The sequence below is a fragment of the Ctenocephalides felis genome, unplaced genomic scaffold (genome assembly GCF_003426905.1).
Source record: "Ctenocephalides felis isolate EL2017-DRISC unplaced genomic scaffold, ASM342690v1 CF-g0.4_SCAFFOLD_01886, whole genome shotgun sequence".
NCBI classification, from domain to species: Eukaryota; Metazoa; Arthropoda; class Insecta; order Siphonaptera; family Pulicidae; genus Ctenocephalides; species Ctenocephalides felis.
Genome location: NW_020538040.1, coordinates 141,467,691 through 141,492,750, shown reverse-complemented (window position 1 = coordinate 141,492,750; position 25,060 = coordinate 141,467,691). Strand labels below are relative to the sequence as shown.

General features: G+C 29.2%; 2 protein-coding genes across 4 annotated transcripts in view; one reads left to right on the top strand and one right to left on the bottom strand.

The window, feature by feature from the left end:
• LOC113377989 (leucine-rich repeat-containing protein 24-like) overlaps positions 1-25,060 on the top strand; it is a 573,615-nt gene that overhangs the window by 193,208 nt on the left and 355,347 nt on the right. The window lies entirely within an intron of this gene.
• On the bottom strand, positions 15,724-16,686 carry LOC113376003 (THO complex subunit 6-like). The gene has a single exon (XM_026615936.1). It carries the CDS (start codon positions 16,684-16,686, stop codon positions 15,724-15,726), a length of 963 nt encoding a protein of 320 aa, XP_026471721.1.

The following is a 25,060-nucleotide window of genomic DNA, read 5'->3' as shown; positions in this document are numbered from 1 at the left end:
AATTATTTGATTATATTTAATGGATAAAATATTATTGAAGAAAAATAATATAATATTTTTAAAGTACTTGTTAACTTCCCGAAGGAGAAGTTTATGTTTTCATCAAAAAATCCGAATGGCTAATTTTATGTTTTCTCGACGTTTCAAGCCATTCTGAATCGAATGAGACCAAATTTGGAAAAAGTATGTGTGTGTGTGTGTATGTGTGTGTGTGTGTGTGTATGTGAACAGATTTTTTGCCGTAAATCGACGTTTTCTCCAAAACGGCTGGAGCGATTTCAAAAATTTAAAAGCCATTTGATGTATCTCGATGAGGACTATCGTCTCTGAGTTTTGTGCGGCGATCGGCCGGGCCGTTTCTTTGTAAATTGCAGAAAAGTGAAAAAATTTTCGACCACGTTTTAGCCCGCAATTCTGAATCGATTCTGAAAATTCAAAAACCATTCGATAGATATTGGTTGGGAATCGTGCTGATTAGTTTTTGGTAAAGATCGGCCGGGCCGTTTTCTTGTAATAACGTTTTTTTAAAAAAAATTTCAACGATTTTTATGTTTTTTTTTTTTGACGGTAGATACCATAGTTTTCTAGGTCATACTAAAATATTACGGCCCTACGACAACTCGTTTAGCTTTAAAAATTTGTCAAAGTTTGCAAAAATTGGTATAGTTTTTTTGACATTTGTCAAAATTAGACTTTTGATCGACGTTTTCTCAAAAGCGCCTGAACCGATTTCAGAAATTTAAAAGCCATTTTATGTATTTCGGGGAAGACTATCGTTTGTCAGTTTTGTGCGACGATCAGCCAGCCGTTCTTTTCTTTGTAATTTAAAAAAAAGTGTTAAACTTTTCGTCCACATTTAAGCTCATCCTACTCAACCGATTTTAAAAACCAAAAACTGTTCGAAAGATATTAGTTGGGAATGATACTGATCAGTTTTAGGTGAAAATCTACCGAGCCGTTTTCTTGTAATTAACCGTTGAAAAAAAAATTTAAGCCGATTTTTATGGATTTTTTTTTAGCGATATATACCATGGTCTTATAGAACTTACTGAAATATTACGGCCTTAAGACAAATAGTTTGATTTTAAAAATTCATCAAAGTTTGAGAAAATGAGTAGCTCTTTTGACATTTGTTAAAATTAAAATTAGACTATTTACTTGGTATAATGATAGAGTACTTGGTCTTGAACATAATAAATCATTAAAGTCCTGAAAACTGGTTTAATTATAAAAATTATTGATTTTTGAAAATTTGCTTTTAGAAAATACTCCGAGTTATTTGTAATAAATTAGAATTATGTGTAATAAATCCACTCGGAATACTTTTAATGACTCATAAATTAATTTATTTTTTATTGATTAAGTCGATTATTTAAATATATCGGGAAGTTCATGTAACTTGCCTCAAGGCTAAATACCAAACCAACTAGTTTTTGTTTGGAATAGACCCTTTACTTTCTTGATACTAGTAAAATTTTGGAAATTTCAAACTGTACTGAGGACTAGAATTAAAGAGTTTAAGTTTATATATTTATCAAATAAATTTAAAACTAGTGGTATATGGCATTGTGCCTCAAGGCAAATTACTGGAACTTCCCGTACTAAAATGATGGACGAACAATGTTACGGAACTCAAGGAAATGTAAAGAAAATTTATACTTATTATTAAAATCTATAAAATATCTGATAATTTGATGTGCATGTGTCTACTTATTATTTTTGACCGCCAAATGGCATTTTTTTACTTTTACTCGACATCCCAAACTGCTAGACCTACCTTCCCAAAAAATTAATCAGTTGTTTGTCAATACAAGTAAAATGTTTTTTGAATTATTGAAATCGGACTCTTTGTCCTCTCAAAAACTGAGTTACAGTTTTTAGCACATTTTCCTTGTATCTTCTAAACGAGTGGACCTGCCTTGTCCAAAAACTAATCAGCTCGTCTCCTTATCAATAGAAATCGAATCAACTGATTTGAATCATTCAAATCGGTTGGATCGTGTTCTCGAAATCGTCAATTTGTATCCGAACACATACACACATACTTACATAATGAATGCCAAAATGTTCAGAAACCTCTGAGACGTAAAGATATATAAAATTTTCTTTTTCGATTTTTTTTCGATTACTGTTACCCTACGGCAAGTTAATAACTTAACCTAAAAGTAACAAAATAAACTAAGAAAGTTTTCAATGGGAAGGATGGATATGATGTTTTTATATTAAATTATCAACATATGGCGAACTTTCTATTTCATTTCTTTGTCCGATTTTGTTCGCTGACCCCTTGCAAGTTATCACAAAGCTTTGGGGGCCGATATAGACCACTTGGGGAATACCTGGTCTAGACAATTATATTAATGGCGTTGTCTGAACTGCTTATTTGTCATATATTTCCCTTTGTGACAAAATCGAATCATTTTATTAAAATTAGTATTTTTTTTCTTTCTAGTATATATTGATATTTTTCTCTATATATTTCATATTGTTCATTTTGTATAATTATTGAATTAAGTATATCTGAAGAAAAATATGAGAAATAGAGCATAGTGCGTGAGAAGGCGAATTATTCTTATTGTTAGGTTAAGCATGTAGCTACGTAATCATTCGCACGCGAAAGTATTTAATACCACGATCAATACTTCTGTCTGCAATTAAACAATACACGATTAATTTATTACACATAACGTTTCTTTAGGAATTCAATTTCTTATAAATTGATTAAGAAAATAAAATTTCTTAAAAAACATATTTAAAAAAAAAAGTAAAATAATAATAAATTTTGAAGTGCACAGGTTATAGTCTTTAGCAACAAATCAAGATTTATTTCTCCAATTATGTGTTTGGCTAAATGAATAATATTATTGATTCGAAGATTGTTATAATATTGGAAAAATTACTAATGTTCTAAATATGTATGTCTTAAATCAGCTATTCAGCTGCGTAGGATAATGAGTCATATTTACACTGTTATATTTATTTATAAGCAAGCCTCAATAATTAACAATAATTATTGTTCCACATATTTGCCAAGCCTGTTTATAATAAGTATTAATCCATAATAAGTAATTAAAGTTTTTTTGGGTAAAATGACAACGTTTGATTCTGAAATATCAAGAGCTGAAAGTGTAAATTTACAAGTTAATTTTTTTTTATTCACTATTATATTTACAACTGTTCAGTTAAGGACGTTTAGTAAATTTGTGGAATTTACCATTGTCAGCCGTAATAGGGACATTGTATACTATAGTGACATGTTGGAAAAACAACTCAATAGTTGTTTTTCCATTAGCTATAAATAATATTAACAATATTTCACTGATAATAATATAAATTTAAGTATTTTCTTTTTATTCATCATTTCTTTAAAATTTTTGTTATTACATCTTTTATGGTAGGTGTGTTCATGTCGAGATGAATCAGCCAGTTCGGGTTTATTTTGGTGCTCACAAGACAATTTTCAGAAATTTGTTCTGAAATTTTTGTATTATTTCTATATTAGTATTATGTCACCCCATAATTGTATTCCATAGCACCAAATTGGCTTGAGTAATGTTTTATATAAAAGCAGCTTATTGTATGAGCTTAATTTGAATGCACTCCTTAATAACAAGCAGCGCTTTTGGTTTTTATCTCGAGCTATTGCCTCTTTTTTTTAAATTAAATTTAAAAATCATTAGAAAGTTTTCTATCATGAAGACTAATCAATCTCTAGTTAAGATTGTAAAAAAATAATAAATATAATATTTAATATTCTATTAAATATTATTAAAAAATAAGCATTCGTGTTTGAGAAAAGTGTAGTTCAAATGATCGGACATACATAAAATTCTGATAAGAAAATAGTTGACTCCTTTCTAAAAAAGTCACAGAACTTGAGGTTTACTTGTTCGTGATTTTAATGAAACTTCGCATGCTGATCGAGTTGATAGTAAAAGCGAAAGCCTTAAAATTTTATACGCTTATGAGAAGTGGTTTAATTATAGAAATTAATTTAATATTAGATAAATAGACCGCGCGTAAGCCTGCAATGTTTTCTATCGATATTTCGAGATGGTTTTGTGGTTAAGGCGCTGGGCTCTCAATTTTTACACTTATTTGGTCAGTTTTCATCCAGCCAGCACATTTTTTTAAACCACGCTTTATATGTATATTAGGGTGGTCCTTAATATGGTCATTTTCGAATTTCCTTGCTATCAAGACCTCAAATGGTTCCAAATCTATAAAAAACAATTCTCTAACAGTTTTAGCTCTTAATATTAACGTTTAGATAGAGCGCAATTGAATCAAACTTCGTATGGAAATAGCATAGAAAATTTTTTGAAAATTAAAAAAAATGTTTTAGGTATAACCTAGCGACAAATGAATGAGTTTTATTCATTCATTTGTTCGCCAAATTACATCTAAAAAACATTTTTAAAATTTTTGAAAATTTTTCCATGTTATTTCCACACAAAACTTTGATTAAATTGCGCTCTGTCTAAACGTTAAGAGCTAAAACTTTCAGAGAATTGTTTTTTATCGATTTGGAACCATTTGAACTCTTGGGAGCAAGGAATTTCGAAAATATCCATATTAAGAAGTATATATTATTTCAAGGGTTTCGTTTTTACTATCGCCCTTTTCATCAGGCGAGGTTTCATCCAAATTCTAGATGAATAAATCTATCGGAAATCAAACACTTTTCCGATTAATAAAATATTTATTCATTTATACCGTGATAAATTTCATAAATTTATCTGAACCAAAACTTTACATTGTTCAAAACAAATGATCCAACAAAAACCGATGTCAATTATTATTTTTTGTCTCGCTTACTAAAATTGACGCGACCTCCCAATCTCATTAAAGATTTTGTTTAATGTTACATTGTAATTATCGTTATTGCTATTAATTAATTGCATAGAATTTATGTTCTTAATTTTTGGATATCATTCACACCACGTAGCTATCAGTCCTACTATGTTTTTTAAAAAAAGCATGCAAGGAAATAGTTCCATTTTTTATTTGTCAACCCAAAAATGATATGTGAGATATTTTTTACCAGATGATAGAGCTATAGATTTTCGAACTATCATATTCCTTTTCACATTAAATGCACCTTCATAAATTTACGCGATAATTAGTTCGGTGGGATGTGAACGTCTGACTTCTAAGTTCTAAGATAGCAATTTGTCTTCTTAATCGCGAGTGCATGTAACGATATCAAATTCAGGGCTCGCGAACAACTGTTTCAAATTATGCAATGTAAAATACAAGATACAGGTTAATGATTTTTTATATGCGTTTTTTTTACTATTTTTGCTTTTTTTTACCTAATTATTTTATTGATATATGGTATACTTTATTGTCAATAATATTTGCAAATATATTTCCATTTGATATTCTGTATTTATATTTTATATTACATTTGATGTTCTATATTCTATTCTATATTTGATTTCGATGACTATTTTATTCGACATTTTATAAGAAAGTTTTATTCTACTATTTTTACTATACTACTATACTTTAAGACATAATTTTTATAGATAGCATCATCTTTCTCTTAAAGGTCTGTTCATGTACTATTATACGATACAGAGGGGCATTTTTTATTTTTATTTATTCATTAGTTGACTTTTAGGCTCACAGATATTTAAGAAAATAATGGTCAAACCTTTTGTAGCCTTTACTTACTGTAGTAGTTAGCATTGCAGGTTGTGATTTCGCTCGACACAATTACTTTTATGTTTCAAACTAATTAAAGATTGCTAGAATTTTTTTTTATTTTATTTAAAGATTCAGGAGAATTTTTAAATATAACTAATGTTTCAAGAATATGTATATTTTATAGAATAATGTTATGCGAAGAATTTTGTAACTCTTTGATTATATGTTATGAGTGAATTCATATCAATCTAGAATATTCTTGCTAGAAAAATACGTTTATTTTTTATACTAACAAATATTTCTAAAAATGTATGTTGAAGGATTTTAAAGCTCTTAATGATGGTATGTCTATTTTAGATTTTTGTAAGCTCAATTTTAGATTTTTGTTTTGATGGCCTTGATTTGTTTTGTCTTAATGATCTTGATAAAAATTTCTAGAAATGTACACATTTTTTTGATTTTTATCTTTATAAGCTAATAAATATTTCAGGAAAATATATTATTTTGAAGTATTTTATAACATTTTATAAACAACGTATATTCAAAAATTATATTAAAGTCTCGTAAACTAAACAACAGTGCTCACAACCCTACAAAGTAACATTTATTAGTATCAACCATTGTACACATTTATATAATGATAAATTATAAATTATATATTTATAATAACATTAAAAATATGTATAATATTTAAAATCAATAATGTAATTTAAGTCATACTTCAAATATGACATGATCGGTTTGTCATTGTAATTAGCATTTAGAAATGAACCTTCATTAGAGAAATTAAGTATTTGCTGATTAATAACTTCTATAATATTCGTTCACACAGTGCTTTATGTTAAACAACGCCTAAACAAAGATTGTTTTTGCAGCAACTTCACTCATCATGTAATAATTGTGTTTGAAGAACTTCATGTAATTAAAATTAACATACAGTTATTGACTGATTTTATTTACTTTTTTTACTTTTTCGTTGGCGATATAATCTCATTCTTTGAACAGCTTTAATATCTGTTTTGCCTAAAAAAAATTGGCACTCGACTCTTATCTTATCTGCCGTAACGCACTTCCGTTGCATTTGTACGGATTTACACCCTAGTCGCGCCTAAAGAAGTTTAACTTCAATATAAGTTATAGATTTTCAAAAATTGCCGTTTATTTCCTAATAGCGACGTTACTTGATTTGAAACGATGGCTGATTATACATCTTTTTTCCTCTTCTTTAAAATATTGTTGTTAAAAATTTCTAACTTGTTTTTGTGATATCGGTGCTGAATCTTTCTACACGCGATTTTTTAATTCCTGTTCGACACTAATGCTCATAAAATGCCAAATGAATTTTTAACAGTTGGTGTTTGAATGAAATACGTATATGATTGCATTGCCGATCTTCGGTTTTCTGGTTCAGATCTCGCAAACTCGGATGCTGAATACATTCCGTATAAAATATTCAGGAGAATTTTAGCAACTAAAACTACCCGTAGTTCTCTACAGATAATTAACAATTCAATTCCAGTTTACCAATCCTGAAACAACACGTATGTGAATCTATACTTCGCTTGCGCCCGTGAATTCTAGACATGTGCTACGCGCGCGGCTACGGCCTGCAGGATACGGGCTACGGGCTACGGGCTAGAGGCTACGGGCTGCGGAACGAGCACCGCGCCGTCTACCATAGACGCGATTCCCTTGCGATATTATTACCGTAACGGCCCGACACACACGCCAGGGCCATATTATGGGTAATAAATTATCACGTTCATATCATAGATAAATTAGCATTCAGAACAGTTGCGGGCGGAATAATGGGACGGCGTTCTTAGAGACGGCGGATCTTACAAAACACCTTTGTCGAAGATTAGACGTATTTTAGATTTTATGTTCTAACGCGATAAAAAAAAATTATTTGTTGCAATCTGGATTAAAGTAGTGCATGGCTTTGTGCCTTAAGGCAAATTGCTGGAACTTCCCGTACTGTAATTTAAATTTTTTTAAAACTTTAAATTTTATTGAAAACATTGATAAGATTAAAATAAATTAGATTTATGAGAATTTTGAATTTTTTGAGAAAATTGGCCAACTTTTGTAAAATTTGTATTTTAAAATGTTTTGATATATATATATAAAATATCTGATAATTCTATGTACATATGTCCAATAGGCTTAGATTCTCATTAGAATCTCTTAAGCGTGTGGCAAAATTTCAAACTTCGGTGATTTTTTATAGTACTTTAACCGCTTAAGGTAGACTTATAATATTTTAATATGTTATTTCAGACTGTGAATTCTATTGTTATATAAAGTTTCATCAAAATCGTCAAAAATTTGTTTAAACGTTTAATCACCAAATAACCTCCCGGTCGATGAAGATTCCAATATCTTTCAATTTCTAAATTTTTAAAATCGTTTCAAGATTGTTGGCTAAAACGTGGACAAAACTAGTGGGGCGCGTGGCATCCTGCCTTAAGGCAAATTGCTGGAACTTCCCGTACCAAAAATTATTATTTTTTTTAAAAAGATCAGCATTCATGAAAAAAAAATATTTCGAAAAAAATAGATTTTTGAGATACTATAAATTTGACAAAAAATGACTGTTCTTTATTTTGACATATTTCGGAAACACTGAACTTTTTATCAAAGCAATCGTACTGCTTTAACTGCATAGAGACGAAATGTCAAAGCGTATAAGCGCCGCGTCGCCGTCTAACAGATAAACATTGGTACGGAACCCATAGGAATGTAAACAAAATTTATACTTATTATTAAAATCTCTATAAAATATCTGATAATTTGATGTGCATATGTCTATTGATCATTTTTGACCGCCAAGTGGCATTTTTTTTACTTTTTTTTACTAGATCTCCGAATCCGTTAGACCTGTCTTCATGAAAATTTGATCAATTCTTCATCTTGTCAATACAAGTAAAATGTTTTTTTGAATTTTTAAAATCGGACGCTCCGTTCTCTTAAAAACTGAGTTACCGTTTTCTGCACTTTTTGCCCCGTATCTTCGGAACGGCTAGACCTGCCTTCGCCAAAAACTAATCAGCACGTCTCCTTATCAATACGAATCGAATGTTTTTTGAATTATTCTAATCTGTTGATCGGTGTTTTTGAAATCGTCGACGAAAATTTGTATCCGCACACACACACGCGCACACACACACACACACATATACACACACACATATACACACACACATATACACACACACATACATCCATTTTTTCTAAGGTATGCCAAAATATTCAGAAACCTTTGATACGTAAAAATATATAAAAAATTTCATTTTCGATTTTTTTGCGATTACTGTAACTTACTCTACGGGAAGTTAAAAATTTACACGTCACTGCTAATTAAAGAGAAACGGCTTGGCCGATCGTCGCGCAAAACTGACCAATGCTTTAAAAATTTGAAAACGGTTCGTTTTTGAGAAAAAGTCGACGAGAAGTCAAAAATCGACTCGCACACTTATATACACATACTTCTTCTCAAATTTGGACCCATTCGACTCAAAATGACCTCAATCGTCAAGAAAACATAAAATTAGCAAATAGGATTTTTTTATGAAAATATCAACTTTTCTCCTTCAGGAAGTTGAATATTTCATATTTGGTATAACCACCAGTTTGCGAAAAATATTATGCAATGTAATTTTGAATAAGTTTATCAAGTGGAGATTATATTAAGCGAGTTCCATGAAGAGTAATGAATAATGCAAAAACTAGTTGTCAATTTACATTCAAGTTGTTTGTAAATTGTACAATCGAATCTTATGAGTTTATAAATTTTATTCTAAAACATGATTTTTTTAGTAACTACGTTTGTACTGAATTCACTCTAGTTTCAACGCCTGTGATGCGGATGCATTATTTTTCCGATAATATTTCTCATTTCTATGCTTCGTGTTCAACTCGAGTATGCAATAATGGCTCGATTGTATAGGAAATCATTTAAATAATTGCTTTATGGTTTGTAATCGGTTTGATGAATTGAAAACCGATGCTGTTGCAGATAAATTGATAGCTTGCACGATGTTTTGCCTATTGGCGATCGATTCTCGGCAACACCATCTTGATCGATTGGAATTTATGCCTCTGAAGTAAAGCACTTATTTTATTTTTAATGATATGTATCGTGAATATAATATCGTATACGAAAATCTATATTCTTGGTAATTGTTTTTTTTTATTTTAGTATCTGCTCTATCTACTCTGGGTGGCTATAAATTTTTACAAATGTATATAGGTTAGACGAAAAATCACTGAATACTTGTGCATACAGTCTTCTGCAACTGTATGACTTGTTCGCAATATTTCTACGTTTTTATAAATATTTTAAAGAATCACCTTCTCTATGAGTCTTACATTAAACGTTAATGGCAGTTACTCCAAATTGGTAACATAATCACTACTCCTAGTTTAATAACTTTTATACTTGTGTATTCTTAAGCAAGTGATTTATACTAACAAACATTATTATTGTTCTTTATAATATATTATCTTTTTTTTATTTTGATCTATTCAAATTTTTAATTAATTTCAACAGCTTAGTATTTTGTTCTTCAAGCTATAGAAATATTTTTTAACTTTTTCATTAGTTTTATTTTCCACAACTATTTGTACTATCAAAATAAATAACAGCTAAATATTATGTGCGTCTACCTACGTTTTTTCAAATTCTATAATTTTTTAATATATTAGAAGTATTTTAGGATAATCTATTTTCGGTCGCAGTGTTAGATGTTGTATTTTCTCATATTTCATCATGTCTATTAAATTTAATAAATTCGATAATTTTTTTGTAGAAAGTGTTGTTAATTTGATTCGGATATAACAAAATTATTACTAAAAAATAAATATATTTTATAAATGTAAAATGCAGTATTTGAAATAAAATACTTGATATTGGTCAGATTTCATTTATTTTAACGTTTTTGCTGTGAGCGTCGCCTGTAGGCGACATCCATGCAGCTATCTATATATACAAGTGTCGACCCTTTCTTCTAGATTTATGCCTGATCGTGAGTGAACTTATTAAGAGTTTTGTTTTGATATCGTAATTTTTTTTTAAATTTCCAAATGCATTTTTATTGATAATGGCCTGTTCAGTAGCGCTAATGAGCGATTTGCTGTACCGTACACCAGTGTCAATACTTTAAATATAGTGTCACTGATATATTAAATAAAAAAATAAATACTGAAGAATATTCACTTAAAGTACTTTATCTTATTGCATAGTAACTATCACATTTTTAAAAAACAACACTTCTTTAAATATATTTCAAGAATTCGATATATACAACCCTACACTTACTCAGTTACCTAATTTTTGGTATGAACCAAAGTTTGTTTTTTCTTTGTTTGAAAATGTTAACAATTGGAAAATTTAAAAACTATGTGTTCAAGCATTTGTTGGTACTTGTTTATATAATAATATAAAAACGTAGGAAATCTGGTACTCGTCAGATTATTTTGTATTTGCGCACATCTTTTTGCTTTTTTATATAAAGCACAATTTATTGCAATCCATTAAATATTTAAAATCATTTCTGTAATATATTATATGAATCTCCCATAGCTTTCAAAATGATACGTGGTTGTATTATAAAAGTAAAATCAACCATGCGGTTCTATTGATGAAAAATAATATTAATAAAATAAATGTACCGTACAAAGGAACTTTGACTGTTTTACATCCCTATCAATTATATTACAAAGGCATAATATTAACAAAAAAAGCAATACGCATATTCCATCAATAATGCTGATATTTTATTCCGTTTCAAATTTGTATATCCTGTAATAAAATGAATGAAACGACATGCCACATAATTACATACCATCATCGCTAAAAATATAATCTTCGATATAACGTTGCGATATTTCATTACAGAAATAATATATTTGTTTTATCGATTACCACCGATAACCATTCAATCCCGAGCTTTTCACGCGGGCAAATTTTGCATTTTTAACAAGTTCGACAATGACGTTTAAAAATGAAATGCAAAATGATGGTTATTATTAAAAGCTGATTCTATGGCAGTTCTGTATAGCCTTATTAATTATTTAACTCACAATCAGCTAGACTTTTTCAAAAAGGTCAAAGATCACGTGAAGGTATTTCGGAACTATAATCACAACTCGCCATGAAACGCGAAACTATTACCTCTGGGCATTTCTCGTTTTTTGTTTTATGATAGATAAAAAATATACATAATAAAATAAACTTGCTATGAATTCTGTAATTTATTGTTCCGGCTATTTTTCTTTGACATATTTAATCAACGATTATAGAGTTTTTGTATCTCATGCTTTATTGAAGAATCTTTTGATTTTATAACTCACCGTCGATTTTCTACAAGTAGTAATTTACTTCAATTATGCTGGAAGTATGTAAACTATAATTTAAAAGAGTTTATTTTAATTTATTATTCATATTATTATGTTCTTTGTATTTACTTGTACTGGAATTAATCATTTTTTACGATTACCTACGATTTTTTTAATTTCTAAATGTTTGTGTTTTTGAACAGCAATCAGTATAAAGCTTCAGAATTCTATGAGTTATGGGGATAAAATTTTTAAATAGTTGTAAGTTATTTTTTAGATGGCCATCCAATGGTTGTCCTGTCTATATTTAATGTATTTTTTATTAGATAGTTTTGTCTAACACTATCACTAGTTTTATCTATATATTTTAACGTAATACTGCAATATCGGACAGAGAGTAATTACTACTACGTAGTATCTACGTAACGTGTGATTTGAACCCGCCACCTTGTGGTTGCAAGACTGGAAATATAACCACTTGCGCCACATATTTCCCAAATTTTTTACATATTAATATTATTAAAATCTGTCACCAAAATCTTTTTGATGGCAACATTTACCACGTATCTAGAAGACATTTAATCGAAATAAAATGTATTTTTATTACATCAAGTTGTTCTAAAACAAAGCACCATGACAGTTAAGAATATCATTTTTGTTCTTGTCAAAAACTCAATGCAAAATTATTAATTTATAAATATTTATATTTTTTTTATTTATAATAGAGGTTTTATGTGAAATATCTTCAGTCCCGAGTTTTTATATTATTGTATCTAAAGTATATGCTTTTAGTATGCTTTATAAAATATTTAATGAGGAGGATCAAAATTAGATAAAAATGCAATTACAAATTTATAAATTATAGCACGTTATTATAGAGTTTTTTGTACTATTTTGTTTGCTTGAATTTTTTGTACTGTTTTATTTGCCTTTTTGTAGAGCATTTAGCTACTTACATGATTTTTATTTTGTAATATCAACGTTATATTATTCGTTACATATATTTTTTGTATTTTACTTCTTTTTTATATTCTAATCTATTCAATATTCTACATAATATTTTTTAGTGATTTGATTTATTTTTATTTTATATTATTCTAATGTTCTTCATTATATTATTTGTTACATACTTTCTATGTATGTGAGATACTTCACCTAATCTTCTAATATTCTATATTACATCATGTTGGTTTTTACATATTATAAGTTGCTTATTATATACTTCCTTGCACAGCAATGCCCGCAAGGGCTATTTTTACTTCGAAACATATTTTTATGTGAAAATCGATATCACTATTGCATGTTATTTCATTTTTACACGACTCGTAAGAATAATACTATTTTTTGAAAATGTTCTAGTTTTGGAGGTTTTGGTCATTGGATTCTATAGTTGCAAGGCTGTGGGCTTAACTACTCTGCATTGCACACCCCTTTATCATTATTGTGGAAGATGTTGAAATTTTTAAGGAATATGGTGTTAATGACTAGGAAAATCATGTTTTTGTCACTATTTGAATACTCACTAAATTGGTCATTTTGTTGTGTTTACTGGTTAGTTTCTTTGTCTGAGCTTCTATTTTAAACTTTTTCCTACGAGTGCCGTCTATGGACGACATCCGCGTGACGTGCTGACGGATGTCGTTCATGGGCGACATGTTCTGTGTCGGTGTTTGCTTCGATTTATTACTATGAGTTAAACTATTGTTAATTTTATTTTTTATGGTAATATTTAGGTTATTAGAAGCGCAATTTTTAATTTTTAAACACATTTTCAATGATAATGATAGAAATATCTTAAAATATATTGTTGTGTCTGGTCCGTTTCAATGGCACTACTAATAGGTACGCTGTTCCGTACAGCAGCGATATTCTCATAGGGTTGAATTAGCTGATACAAAGTATCTGGCATGCTCTATTAAACCAACGAAATTTACAAATTACAATGCACCAAACTAATATTTTAATCCGCATCTTCATTCCATTTAAAATGTTTTGCAGAACAGTGAAAGAAGCGACGATTGCCCGTAAAAGCAAATTGTTAGAAAAATTTTAGCTTTATTTACCACTACTACAGTCCAAAGCAGGTCTTAACGTTTTGGAACTAAACAACACATACAATTCAATGTTTGTACGTGATTCCATTGGCGAGCTGTTTGCCAGTAGAGAATGGGTTTGACGATGGTTTCATCGAACCCAGCACTGGGTCAGATGTGTATCTGAGGGTGGGAGGAAAAGATCGATTTTGTTTTACATGTTTCATGGTTATACATTTATGTAAAATTTTCTTGGTTTGTCATACAGGTTTTTTTTCAAATAAATTATAATGTTTTGTATTGAATGAGTTTATTAATGCATACATTCTCAGTGTCAATCCTGGCAAGATTTTAACTTACCATTATGTTAATATGCAAAACTTAGATTGTCACTTTATTAGATCTTTGAATATATTTTTTCAATTTATTAATTAATTTATTAACTTCCCGTAGGGTAAGTTATTGTAATGGGTCGAAAATCGAAATTGAAAATTTTTACATTTCTCGACGTTTTGAAGGTTTCTGAACATTTTGGCATACCTCAGAAAAAATGGATGTGTGTGTGTGTGTATGTATGTATGGATACAAATTTCCAATCACATTTTCGAGCGCACGGATCAACCGATTTGAATGGTTCAAAAAACATTCGGTTCATATTAATAGGGAAAAGAGCTGATTAGTTTTTGGCAATGGCAGGTCCAGCCGTTACGGAGATACGGAGCAAAGAGTCCAGAAAAAAGAAATCGAGTTTTTGAGAGAACGGAGTATCCGATTTGAATGATCTAAAAATATTCAATTAGTAATGATTGGGAGAAATGTTTATTAGTTTTTGGCAAAGGCATGCCCAGCCATTTCGAAGATACGGAGCTAAATATGTAAAAAATGGCAGTTTTTGAGAGAACTAAGCGCCCGATTTAAATGATTCAAAGAGCTTTCTGCTTGACTTAAGAAAATAATTGATTTTGGAAAAAAAATTTTTTTGTTACAACTTTTTTTTTTAATTATTTTGTATATCGAAAATAATTCAGATTTTAAACGTAATTCTGACTTAAGCTCTAATATACTTTAAACAAATATTTTCAACTTTGCAATTCAATTTATATAATTCTTATAAGTATTAGACAATGTTACAGTATTTATTTATAATAAACTATTTGAAAACATTTAATATTCCTCGAACATTTTGTTACGGTACGGGAAGTTCGAGCATTTTGTCTTGGCATGGCACGATGCCATGCACACCACTAGTTTATTTTATTTTTTCATGTGCAATCCGTAATCAATAATAATAAATATTATTTTAGGTTTTTGTCAGGCTTATTTATTATTAATAGTTAAAGTAATTTTATATCATACATGGTAGCTGCACAATGTCCGCTCCTGAAATAAAAAGCTGAAAGTAAGCATTTGAACATAAACTAATAATCATTGCAATTTTTGTTTTATTATTTTTTATTACTTCTTAAATATGTAATATAAATGACAATAATGAACATTTGGTGTATTCATTAATTTTATAGAAATAAACTGCATTCTTAATGCTTTACATGAAATTGGAAATTTTAGTGGTTATTTCAGATAAAGATAGAAATATTGAGATATATTTAAATGGTATAATTTTACTAGGTCATTATCTTTTCAACTTATAAATACTGGTTAATCTGTGATATGAAATGTTGATATTAAGTGCAGCTTACTTTCATTTGAAAGCTATTTCTACATCTTTATAAAAGTAACTAGTTGATATGTCTAGGATATTACTAGATCCCGCAATGGATATTACTTTATTTGGCATATTTCTATGCACCACACTATATACTGCTGTTGGTGTTGCTGTAATATCACTTATAAGCGTTCCATCATATGCCATTTGGTATACATGTCCTGAAGCACCAGCGGCTAATATATGATCATCAACGAAACTCGTGACATGTATTCCACAATTTGGTAAATCATATACCGTTACCATCTCTAAAGATCTTAAATGCCAGAGGGACAATTTTGGTCCACCGCCACACAGCAGCCAAGTTTGATTAAATTTAACACAACCTATCCATTTTCCTATATTTGGTCTTTGGAGTTTTTCTTCTTTATACGGAACCAATTCATTTGTGAATCTTTCCAGATTCAAGTCCCACATTTTAACCGTACCATCCTCGCTAGCCGATGCAATCCGAGATGTGTCTCCATCAATCCAGAGTACGTAATCTTTGTGTCCTTCAAATTTTCGAACTAATGAGCAACTTTCCAGCACGTACATGTAAATTATTCCATCACTACACCCAGCAAGAACTCTTTTATTAACAGAGTCATACCATAGTGTATTAACATCTGTGCTTACATTATTCCGATTTGATGGTATTCTAATCGTCCAAGCTGGTTTTGAGTCATTTGATGCCATGAGGGTTTCAAAATTCCACCCAAATATTTCATTCACAGAGCCTGCGACTAGAAAAGTGTTTGTTATAACCATGCTCCAAATAGGGAATTTAGTACTTGCCGAAAAATTACGGACTGGCTTTCGACTGGCAGATGCTGGTTTTAATATTTCTTTCAAATCGAATATGGAGATATCACCATAACAATTACCAGCAACTAGATATCTTCCACAGTTCGAAAAACATTGACTAAGTACTGTGTTGTACAACAATTTATTGGCCATTTTGACGATATATAAATTATCAAAGTCCTAGTTAATAGTTTGTTCAAGAAAAGCGTACCTAGATAATTAATACATGCAGAGACATGTAAGGCTTTACTCCTTTAGTCCTGCAGGAACACAAGACTCCCTTTGTCCTATGTGGATTTCTAAACTTTTTTTATAATAATTGACGCTTACTTGATTGCGAAAACAAAACACGGTGCAAACCCTAGACAATTAATAGATTCATATAAAGACGTTTTTCTTTTGATTTTTGCGTTCAGAAGCAGATGGCCCTGTTAGCACATATCGCATAAAGCATTCAAATTAATGGCGCAAAATTTGAAATGAAGAATAATGAATTTTAATATTCGGTTATTCGAACCTAAGTTTTGCATTACAATCGTATTATGTTTGTAATTATACAATATTAATAAAAATATACTAAATAATATATAATATAATATTATTTAGTATATTTGTGTAATTATAGATATACAATAAAAGCGAAATATAAATCAAAACACACATTGCCGAATCTACTGGAATAACTTCTACTCTATTTACAAATATTTAAAAAAAAATTAGTACGAGTAAACAATACATTATAGTGTTATTTCATTACATGCGCCGTTATTAACTCTTAATAGCCAATAATCATTCCGTGCAAAATTTGGCGTTCTTGGGCAATTTTTTTTCTGCCAATTATGTTCAGAACCATATATAGTAGTAATTGAATTTTGAATAGATTGAAGATTTCTAACTATTTTGTCTTTCTTGTAGGAGCTTATATTTATTTCATATAGAACTTTCTACAATTGGATTCTTCCTAAAGTGTATTAAGGATTAGACTAATCTGTCAATACTATGTAGAATTGGTATCCTATTTCTAAATTTGAAACTGTTCTATTCATATTGTCAAAGAGCAAGGGATTTGATAGCAATTTTTATTGAAAACTTTAGGAACTATCGTAAATAATTTCTATTAAACTATAACTTGTTTCTATATATATATTTAAGAATATAATTATCAATTACAAAACGTAATTTCAATATTCTTAAGAAAGGATTTTATAATATCATCATAAGTTTTTATTATTTTAAGTTTACTGGGTACGGTTGTATTAGGTTACAGGAGTGATAGTCGTCATAACAGCATAAATTATACTGATTATGAGATAGGATCCAAAGGGAGAAGATGAAGTATGTTTATTTGAACAAGTTTATATTATTGCATTAAGTCAGTGTCCTACGCTAACATGATCCGTAGATTGAATTGCTTTTAAAAAGGCAAAAAAAGTTTTTTGTTCCATTTCTTTTAATTATAACTATTACTTCTATAGTGACTTTTTTGTTATTTTGCTGTAAGTTGAACATTAGTATTGTTAAAATTAGTTTTATGTGACATCTATTTCTTGTTTTTTTTTTGGTGAAATTTAAACAGATAAATCTAACTTAACCAAGACAAAATACGAAAGTAAAAGGTTTCTTGTTTAAAAAAATGTTTTGGTATATATTGTTATATGATATTTATAAGCTTTGTTTAAATGATTATTTAATAGTTATATATTTGTGACAATAACGGTCATTATTAACGATTTTGATGTTTATAGCCATTGCTTTTTAACTTACTTTTATGCCTGTCACAACCGCCCCTGGCTGTGGTTAGTTTTATTGCTCGCCCTTTTCTTGTATGATTTGATTATATGACTAATCCATCGTATTTGAGGTCAGAATTTCAGTATTTCCTAAAATGTTCAAATTACCAGGCAACTGGTAAATTAACGAAATTATTGCTGATCAAAAAATAATGAAACTGTATCGCCAGCAAAAAAGTAAAAAAAAACAAGCAGTTAATGAATGCATGTTAATTTTAATTACATGAAGTTCTTCAAACACAACTACATGATAAGTGAAATTGTGAAAACAATATTTATTTAAGCGATGTTTACAATAATTCTCTGCATTTTTATAGATATTAAAGAATATTTAAAAAACACAGCTTTATTCTATCATGCCGAAAATATATCTTTTTCAGAATTATATCTCAGGCACTTTTGGAAGTTTAGAGGAAGTCTACATGTTTTTCGATCATGGTGGCTATTAAGTATTACAGAGTTGCATGTTTTTATAAATAATGAAGAATGAATTGATATTGATTTATTGCTCTAAACAAGAGATAAAGCACAACAGCTGTGTAGCTGTGTATCATTTATATACAGATATACTTCATAATGGACATGTATGTAGTTTATTTATTTGCAATGTCAATGAAATTATTCAAGATTGTTATAAGTTCACTGTGTGAACAAATATTATAGAGTTTATTAATCGGCAATTACTTCATTTCTCTAATAAAGGTTCAAGTCCTAAATGCTAATTACAATGACAAACCGATCATGTCTGAAGTGTGACTGATGGTTGACATTAAAAAATGTGTGCATCACGAGTGTTATCATATAGGAATATGACTCATTTTTTAATAAACATTATTCAAAATTGTTATATAATGAATTTATTTTACTTAAATGCCATTTCGTACAATAGCAAAAAAGTTTTACTTCAATCGCATGTGAACCTTACGCCCACTCTTTTTTACATAGAGTTCACTGTCTCTCTATATTGCAATATGTTAACGTCCTTTATCCAAGGCCGTGGGTGTTAAGGGTTGCAAATCAATATCGAAATTTCCCAATCTTCGATTTCCATGCTCCATCACTAGATGTTTACGCATCGCTTTGAATCCGAATAGTTATTTCGCAAAACTTAGCCGATGTCGTCCAGTATCGAAATCCCATTGTGTACTTTGGTTCAACGTTGTTGTTACAGCATTGCGGTTAGCCCTCGCGCATCCCATGGGAGATCAATCGTGATAGATGTGGCCGGAACGGACTGTACGGCGGTTTTTTTATTCATTTATTTACATTTTCAGCTACAATATTCAGTATGCACTTTTCGAATGAACATTTATCGCCATTTTTAAGCTCCGACGGAAATAATACAGTGAGCTTAAGATGGTAATGCACAGAAAAATAGTGGTGCCCATGGCATCGTGCCTTAAGGCAAATTGCTAGAACTTTCCATATCTGAATTGAATATTCGAGCAAAAATAATTAATAATCAATAAATATTAACAATTGTTTTAAATAATTCTAGAAAGATAATTATAATTATTATATATGTATTCGTTCATATAATATATAGTGACGACCTCATCGCTCAAAGCACTTGAAAATGTTTACGTTAAGAAGAGTTGATGAATGAATCCAACTGAGGATATATTTCTTACGATTACTAGAAGAATATTATTATATTCTAGAAATTAAAAATCTTGGTACGGAACCCAAAAAAATTGTAACAAAATTAAGACACATGTTTAAACTCTCTATAAAATATTTGATAATTTGATGTGCATATGTCTAATGATCATTTTAGACCGCTAAATGTTGTGTTTTTTTATATTTTTATTTATATCTCCGAAACCGTTAGACCTGCTTTTCCAAAAATTTAATTAATTCTTCATGTTGTCAATACAAGTAAAATGTATTTTAAATAATTCAAATCGGGCGTTCCGTTACGTCAAAAACTGAATTACCATTTTTAGCACATTTTTCGCCGTATCTTCGAAACGGCTGGACCTGTCTTCGCCAAAAACTAATCAGCATGTCTTCTCATCAATAGCAATCGAATGTTTTTTGAATCATTCAAATCGATTGATTCGTGTGCCTGAAATTATGGACGAAAAATAGTATCCAAACATACACACATACACACACATACATCCATTTTTTCTAAGTTAATAATAATGTGAAGTTTTATTAAGTGTACCCGTTTTGAAAAAAAATACGATTTTATTACATACACACACATACACACATGTATACACACACAAATATATATATATATATATATATATATATATATATATATATATATATATATATATATATATATATTGTATGATTCTGAATTTGATGTTGACATATGTATTAAAAAACATGAATTTCTTTCGAAAATTTATTTTACATCCATACGTTTCGGCTATAATCTAAGCCTTCATTTAGTGGAAACAAAAAATAAAATTAAAAACTAAAGCAATTGAATTGGGAAAAACAAAAATTATAAACAGTAAGAAGTACTTACAATTAGTTAATTTTACAATTATTGTTAAAATAGAAAATGCAGTAATCCATCAGGACATGGTAATGCACTACACTATGTAATATAAACATTAAACTTGTTATTAAACAATATTTCACATAATATTAACATAAAAAACTCAATTAGATAATATATGTATTGACCGTAAACTGGTTGCAGACTTAATGGAGACAAAAATCTGCAAAGTCTTCTTGGAGACAAAAATATTTCAAAGAATCCCAAACAATTTAAAACTATGCTTGCTGACCACGTTAATACTTTAAAACACAATTCGAAGAAAATTTATTTAAACGAAGAATTATAGAAGGATCTTTTTTGACTATTTATAATATTACGATAGAACAATAAATAAACGCAATGAACTCAACACACTGTTTGACTCAAATCTCTTTTATTTAGATAGTATTTTAAAATTTCTCACAAAACAATAAAAATGTTGCACAATTAGTTCCACACATGAACTAAAAATAACTAGAATAAATAGAACTAACTAGAATATTCGAAAAATATTTTCAGAAAAATCTTTTCTTCATTATGTCTTCAACCAGTTTACGGACAACACATATATTACACTCTATCTAATTGCGATTTTTTAAGTTAATATTTTGTGAACTATTGTTTAATTATAAGTTTAATGTTTATATTACATAGTGTACCAAATTATCATACGCTGATACCAAGGATTATTGCATTTTCTATTTTACTTACTTTTTTACTGTGGTTTTAGAAATGTTATTGACAGTTACTGTTCCAAAGTTTAAATTAATAAAAGTTAACCAAATTGACCGAAAAATGGTTATAATTTTACCAAAGCTATAAATTTTTGAGGACATTTGAGGTTAATACGATCACTCCATTTCGGTTTGAGTTAAGTTCTGTGACACCTGGGTAATATATGTACAATATTACATATATAAAAATCTAATAATCGTTTGTTACGTCAATAAAATAACTCACATACAACTGCAGTACCTTTTACAAGTAATTTCTAAAGTATTTCTATTCTAAAGCATATATTTAGTGTTAATCATTTTTAGTATTTTTCTACTGAATATATCTGTATGAGCTCGCTCGTAGGTAAGTGGCTAGAACGACTGGACCTGAATCAGGGGTCCCGGGTTCGATACCCACTTCGAGCATCCTGTTGTCAGGCAGCAGTGACAATGATTTTCACTTGGAAATATCGATAGCAATATGTTTCCAAGTGAAAATAGCCCTTGCACGGCATTGCTGCACCAATAAAAGGTCAGCCCTATTAGATTAATTCTAATAACAAGAGTCATTAAATATGGATGGATTAACCATTGGGTTACCATCTAAAAAAATGCGAAGTAAGGAGAAGTTTCAGCCCAACAGCTCATAGGACGTAAAATTCTGATTGCTGTTAAAAAATATAATATATATATATATATATATATATATATATATATATTCACATTTAAATAAAATGCATATGTTTTATTTAAATCATATATAGTTAGTTCAACATGGAATATCATAGCAGTAGAGCAATATCGAGCTGTTTCACATAAGGAAAATTCACAATAGTAACGGGCAAACAATCCTGGTTTACAGGAAATTGTGGAACAAGAGGAAGGAACACCTGATTGCTCCCGTGACACTTTGCTTTCCACAAAACCGCAATATACCCACACAAACTTATATATAGAACAGGTGCATCGGTTGATAAAGGAAATGCATTGTACAACTCAAATCGTAGCTCTTTGACAATGCTCGCTCGAACGCAAGCCGATGCTACTGTCGTTTAATCATTTTAAAGATCGGTATTTGAACAAATTGAGGCAATTCGGGTAATATTGACTTTTGATAAAATTATCCATATGTAACGTTGCTCCAAAATACTTCATTAATGCATTTATTTATTTATTTATTCATAAGCAAGCCGTAATCAATAATAATAGATTTTATTTCAGGCTCTTGTCAAGCTTATTTATAATTAATATTAAAAGGATAGTAATTTTATAATAATCATAGTAGCTGCACGAATTTCGCTTCTGAAAAAAGAGCTGCAAAAAAGCATTCGAACATTAAATACAATGTTCATCATCAAGTTCATCATATTAAAGTCTATTTGACCACCAGTCAAGCTCAAAATTCTTGCACAAGGTTGAAAGTACTAATTTAAAACCGTAAAAATTCAAATTAATATAATAGCAATAAAAGAACATAGTTGTACAGGCGATCAAATGGTCAGACTACATAGATAAAGGATAAGGATTATGCAAGAAAATAGTTATTGATTATTAACAATATTACGAGGATGGATATATACATATTTCTGATGTAACAAACAAAATTGTTTAAGCAACCAACCAATTATTAAAACATAAAATATGGACATTTATGAAATAACAATTAAAAAAAACCTTATATGTATATTAGGGTGTTTTTTAGGAAAGGAAATTCAAAGTGACCATCTTAAGGACCACCCTAATGTATATATTATTATTATTATTATTTTATTTTGCGAGCTTATTCTCTACTTTTTAAAAAAAATGATAATTTAATTTTTCATTTTTTATTATTATATACGTTTTGGGATATGTATTAAAATATTTTTTTGAGATTTAGTTGTAAATATATTTTATATGCGTATATTTTGTTCTTATTTCATTCATTCAAATAAATTAGATTCATCTTTTTTTTTATTATATATAATACTTGTTAACTTGTTAAATCGAAAATGGACGTTTTCGCATACCTTCACGTTTCTTAGGTTTTTGAACATTTTGGCATACCTCAGAAAAAAAGGATGTGTATGAATGGAGACAATTTTTCGTCGACGATTTTGGGCGTACGGATGAACCGATTTGAATGGTTCAAAAAACAGGAGACGCGCTGATTAGTTTTTGACCAAGACAGGTCCAGCGACTTCGGTAATACAGAGCAAAAAGTGTTAAAAATGTTACCGATTTGAATAATCTAAAAAAATCATCCGATTCGTACTGATGGGGGAAAAATAATTAACATTAAATATATGCATTAGAATAGGAATACTAGAGATTACTAGATATAGCCTTTCGACGGTATGTTACAATATATATATTTCATCAATTTCATATAAATAATCTAGTAAAAATATGATTAGATATAGAGTAGTCAACCACTGAGTTGCATTCTAACAGCACAAGAACAAGGATTCACATCACAGTAGCTCATATAACAAGATAGTTCTGTTGGCTATAAATGCTGGTTAAATATTCAAGCAAAAATTTCTGTTATTTGCTGGAATACATGCTCGATCATTTGTTTACAGTTTCAAGCACATCACTCACTTATTATTTCAATGAAGCAAAGTACTTATTATTTGATTTTGATTTAGCTTACTTGAGAGTTTGTATTTGGTACTCTTAGGGTATAAAATAAAAGCCAATTAATTAATTGCTTGCTTCTTATTTATTATAATAGAAAATTGCTGAACAAGACAAAATACGTCTACATTTTGTACACCACTGCAAATATTTCAAGTGTTTTAGGCACTTGGTTTTATTGTTTACAAAATAATTGATGTAATTAATTTTTAATAGAAAATCCAGGGTAATCACCATTTGTTAATATCAAAATATGAGTGCTATTAGATATATAATTAAAAATTTATTGCACTTACTTAATTTTATAAAGTCATAATGTAATTGTAAGTTGTATAAACAGTGTAAATTGACAAAAAATTAATACATGTTATTAATGGCTGTTTGAAAAATATGTTTTATTGTGTATGATAACAATTTAACCATTTTTGTCACTTTATTTATCTTTACGTTTGAAAGGTTTCTGAATATTTTGGCATACCTTAAAAAAAATTGGTGTTTATGTGTGGGTGCGGATACAAATTTTTCGACGAACTCGGAAACCGATTTGAATGATTCAATAATCATTAGATTCGTTTTGAATGGTAGTTTGCTGATTAGTGTTAGGCAAAGGCAAAAAAAGTTAGTAGTGTTAGGCAAAAAAATGGCAATTCAGTTTTTGAGAGAGCGGAGAATCTGATTTGAATTTTTGAAAAAACGTATTATTTGTATTGACAAAATGAAGAACTGATTAATTTTCAGGAAAGGCAGGTCGAGCGAGTTCTGATATCTAAAAACAAATGTAAAAAAAAATATTTGGCGATCAAAAGTGATTATTAGACATATGTGCATAAAATTATCAGACGTTTTTTAGAGATGTTAATGAAAAGTACAAATTTTGTTTGATAAAAAGTACAAATTTTCAA